General features: G+C 48.6%; 1 protein-coding gene across 1 annotated transcript; it reads right to left on the bottom strand.

The window, feature by feature from the left end:
• Positions 1 to 3,271: 3,271 nt before the first annotated feature.
• LOC102810968 (chromosome unknown open reading frame, human C11orf24) lies at positions 3,272 to 4,360 on the bottom strand. The gene has a single exon (XM_006861051.1). It carries the CDS (start codon positions 4,358 to 4,360, stop codon positions 3,272 to 3,274), a length of 1,089 nt encoding a protein of 362 aa, XP_006861113.1.
• Between the last annotated feature and the right edge of the window lie 545 nt (positions 4,361 to 4,905).

The following is a 4,905-nucleotide window of genomic DNA, read 5'->3' as shown; positions in this document are numbered from 1 at the left end:
ATCCTTAGCACCAACACCTGAGCTTGTACAATCCCACCAACGGGGTATAGGAGTTCCAGTGTCTCCACATCCTCACCATGTGTTGTCTTCTAGCACTGTATCTGACAATATTCTGGTGTTCTTCATCATGTTTCAATGGGCAATATTTTGGTGCTGAAAGTGTCCCACTATGATTCATAAGATTTTCAGTGACTAAACATTCGCATGTAGTTCGTCACTCCTTCTTCCTAGTCTGTCTTCATCTGGAAGCTCATCTGAAAGCTGTCCACCATGGGTGACCCTGCTGGTATTTAAAATATCGGTGGCACAGCTTTCAGAATCACAGCAACACATCAGCCACCACGGTACAACAAACTGACAAGTGGTGGTGACCATTTGGAGCCTGTCTTAGGGATACGTGCATACATGGTATAAATCCTACTTGATCATGATGTAGGATTCTATTGATTAGAATTTTGTAGAGAATTTTTGTGCCAATGTTCTTGAGTGATGTTGGTCTATAATTTTTTTTTATTGATGTCTACAGTTGCTATGGGTCGACTCAATGGCAATTAACAACAAGGAGCCTTGGTGACATAGTGGGTTAAGTATTGACCTACTAACAGAAAGGTCAGTGGTTCAAACTCACCAGCTGCTCAGTGGGAGAAAGCTGAATCCGTTTTGCTTCTGTAAAGATTTACGGTTCCAGAAGTTCTGAGACATAGTTCTACACTTGACCCAGAATCTACTCAGTGGTAGTGGGCTTGGTTTTGGTTTGTTGTCGACTTTTTTTTTTTAATGTCTTATTGTTAATTATATTATAGTTTCCATGGAATAACATTAATTTTACATTCATATTCATTCTATTGTATATCATTTCATTGCCATGGTTACAATCCCCTCCATGCATCATCAACCAACCCAAGGGTAGACCCTGCAAGACTGCCCTCTATGCTCCCCCCACTCCGGTCTTCAGCACACAGCCCCTCTTCTTCTCTGGATCTAAAGTCCCCAGCTTCTCCATCGCTCCATGTCATTGTCTCTGCCTCTGTTGTCTACTTCTGGTATCATCCTTTTCTATGTTCAGGAACGGTCTGAGTAGACTTGGCATCATCTCTTTTCTGAATGCTTGGTTAAATTCTCCAGTGAAGTGAATAATTGTAGCCCCTTTTTAGGTATTCCAATCAGTTATAGGCAGAAGACGGACTTACAAGCTTTCTATGGTGATGCTTTTCGCTATTCCTTTCTATTCCCCTCCAGTGTCTATTTTATAATATAATGCAAGGAAAACCAAGATTCAAGACAGCCAAGCATCTTAATATTATTACCCCCTTTTCCACATTCCAACCATGGCTCGATCTCTGTATCCCAGAACCCTGTTGTTCCCAGGTTGTGCATATATCATTATTTACCTCTGTCTCACTTAGCCCATTGAGACCTAATTGTTCTCCCATCTGCTTTGTTCTTCCATTCTTTTTTTTTTTTGATGTGTGCATTTATTGCTATAAATTGACCTCTGAGAACTGCTTTTGCCATGTCCCTAAGATTTTGCTATGTTGCAATTTCATTCTCATCTGATTCCAGGAATTTTTAAATTTCATTATTCGTTCTATTACCCAGTATTTTTAAAGTAAGGTGGTATTGTTTCCATGGATTTGACTTTCCCCCTTGTTCTTCCTGTTACTAATTTCTACGTTTATAGTGTTGTGATCCAAGAAGATGCTCTGCACTGTTTTGATGTTAAAATTAATAGATGTTGCTTTGTGGCCTCATAGATGGGCTATTCTGGAGAATGAGCCATATGTACTGGACAAGACTGTGTATTATGCTGGTTTTGGGTGGAGTGTTCTCCCCATGAGTCCAAGTCGGTTGTGTTGTTTACATCTTCTGTGTCTGCTGAATTTCTAGTTGTTCTGTCCTTCATCAAAAGAGATGTTTAGTCTCCAACGAGACAGACAGACATAGCAGCAGCAGCAATGGGCTCAACTGTTAACAACACTTGTGGGGCTGGCACAGGGTCGGGCCGGATTTTATTCTGTGTGCACAGTCACTATGGGCCGACTATGGAACAAGACCCTCAATGATTGCTCATATGCAAGTTCAGGATGAAGCTGAAGAGCTAAAATATGACCTGGAACATATCCCACCTGAATTCAGAGGCCACCTCAAGAACACATTTGATATGTGGACACTAACAACAGGATACCAGGAAAACTGTGGGATGACATCCCACATCTTTCTCCTGTGGACCTGCTGATGGGGTTGAACCGCCAACATTTGGGTCAGCAGCCACGTGCTTTAACCACTGTGCTACCAGGGCTACTCTAGGGTCCAGACGAAGGCTCAGTGCCTGACATGCCATTGAGCTGACTGCTGCTGAGTCAGCTCTGTACTTGGCAGAGTGCCCTCGACGTTGACCCCTGTAACCCTGTAACCCCCGAGGCCACTCTGGAGGGTCACAAGCTGCATACTCTGCTCTGTGGGCTCTGACCTCACAAGCCTGGCGTCCAATCCCTGCTCCTGCTCCCTCTATCCCAGGGTCCTTAGTCTCTCCAGACTCAGTAACAATGGCCCCACTTGGAAGGTAGCTGCCGGGTTTCAACGCTGTGGGCTGGCACAGGTGCTCGATGCCAGGATGCTAAGATTCCATCTCAGCGGAGCACCTGTCTACTCTGTGGGGTTTGGGCAGGTGCACTCACCTGTGGTTTACAAGTTGGACTCAGGATTTCATCACCAACACAGGATCCAAATGGTCACCCCCTAGCAGTCTATGGCCCAGACGGGGATCCATCTCCCATTTTTCAGGGGTCTCCGCCTACTGGCTCCAAGAGGCTTCTGCTAGGTCCCTGGGGCAGGTGTGGGCAGGACCCCTGGGGCCTCCTAGTTCATGAAATTATTTACTAAAATGAACCCATCATACCCATTTCAAAGAAAACAATGTTACAAATGGAGAGAGATGCTGTCTCAATGGGAAACGTCATTGCTTTAATTCTGCTTAGTGTCTGCTACACCAGGGCAGATGGCCCACCTGTCCGACTCAGCGGCAGAATTAAATTTATCACCCGCAACTGTCAATATGATCGTTTATAAAAATAAATATGAAAAAAGCAGCGACTCTTTTAGTGATCACAGAGTTAATTGGGCAGCGATTATACAAGTGTTAAGCATCTGGCGGATCTCCTAAATTGCACCAAAAGATTTTGGAAGCACTTGGTTTGCTCTCATTGGCAAAGTGGAAGGGCAGGGAGGGGCCTGAGCGGCTGGGGAGCGGCTGCCGGTGGCCTCCCGGGACTCACATTTCAGAGTCGGCATACATGCCGTTGATTAGGTAGTCCACCTGTGTGTAATCCTTCTTCTTGTAGCTCTCATAGGCTTGCAGGGCAAATAAAACCAGGACGGTGATGAACAGGGTCACGCCGAGGAGCAGCACCGTCAAGAGAAAGCTCAGGGATGGGGCCATGGGCTCAGCAGTGACCACCAGGCCCTGGGTGCTAAGCTGACAAGCGTCTGTAGCCGGCAGCTTGGAGGCCCCGAGTGTTGGCCCAGTCGGAGCAGTACCCGGCCTGGCTTCTGTCCCCATCAGCCCCAGGGTCTGGGTGGAGGCTAGTTCTGTGGGCCCCTGGGTCAATGGTGTAAGATTTGGCTGCATCTGGGTTGTAGGGGCCGGGCTGGTGTGAGGTGCTGGCGCTGTGTTGGCGGTGGGCTCCTTCACGTGTGCCTTGGTGGTGGCTGCTGTTGTCGTGGGCACTGAAGACACAGAGGGGACTGTGGTGGGCTTGAGGGTTGTCGCCAACAGAGTGGGTGTGGACGGACCTGCTGTGGTGGCCGTAGGCTGGCCTGTTGACGCCTGGGGGGTGGGGCCTTGTGCAGTTGTGTTCGGGGCCTGGGGGCTTGTGGGGGGTCTGAGGTCTGCTGTGGAGTTGCCTGTCATGGGTTTGGAAGGACTGTGCGTGCTGACTGGACCACTTGCATTTGACATGGCCACTGTCTTGCCACTCAGGGCTTGCGTTGTCACGACTGTTGTTTCTGGTGATGTGCTGCTGCTCCCTGGCACGTGGGCCTGGGGTGTGCTGGGAGGTGGGTGCCTGGTGTCCAGAGTGGGAAGAGTCCTCGTGGCAGACGTGGGGAAGGACAATGCGGGCCCCATGGAGGCACTGGGGGTCGGGACGTTGGTCACAGGTACCACAGTTGTTGCCACGCCCACCGCTGCCCTTTCTGCTGTGTCTGTTGAGACTGCAGTAGAGTTGGTGGTGACCACCGGAGCCCCTTTGGTTCGTGTGACAGGAGGTGGCATCACTGTGGTTATTCTTCCAGACGTCTTGTTTCCAACCCGTGCAGCAGTCCCCACAGGTGGGCTGTTCTTCACTGACTGGCTCGCCATCTCGTTAGGGACCAGGTTCCCTTCAAGTCAAAGCAAAGTAGAGGTGGACGTTAAGTACCAGCCCCCAGAGCGTGAGGACAGGTGTTGTGGAGACACATTCCTCTCCCTCAACCTCCTGCAGACACTCCTTCACCCTCTCTGAATCTCATGCCCATCAAAGGGTTAAGGACTTTACCATCGGATTTTTTTTTAAAGTTTTTATTGTGAATTATGTGTTTACATGGGTGAACATTATCTTTACATTCATCCTATCATACTTTGTTTCACTGCAATGATCACAATCCCCTGCATGCATCATCAAACACCCAAAGGGTACAACCCACACTACTGCCCCCGGCCACCAGCACACAACCCCTCTCCCTCCCTAAGTCCAGAATCCCCAGCCACTCCTTCTGTTCCTCCTCATTGCCTCTCCCCGGACATGGTCTCACACTTTGCTTTTCTCCCTTGATGGTTCCAGGGATCTCCACTCCTGGATTGCAAAATCAGCCACTCCCCTCCTTATGTTACCAAACCTTTACATTTACCTTTCCAACACTCTCTGT

Source organism: Chrysochloris asiatica, unplaced genomic scaffold (genome assembly GCF_000296735.1).
Source record: "Chrysochloris asiatica unplaced genomic scaffold, ChrAsi1.0 scaffold00040, whole genome shotgun sequence".
Classification (NCBI taxonomy): Eukaryota; Metazoa; Chordata; class Mammalia; order Afrosoricida; family Chrysochloridae; genus Chrysochloris; species Chrysochloris asiatica.
This window is presented reverse-complemented; position numbering and strand designations above follow the sequence as displayed.

Coding starts and splice junctions, on each gene's coding strand:
- LOC102810968 (XM_006861051.1), bottom strand. CDS start 4,360: ATGGCGAGCCAGTCAGTGAAGAACAGCCCACCTGTGGGGACTGCTGCA.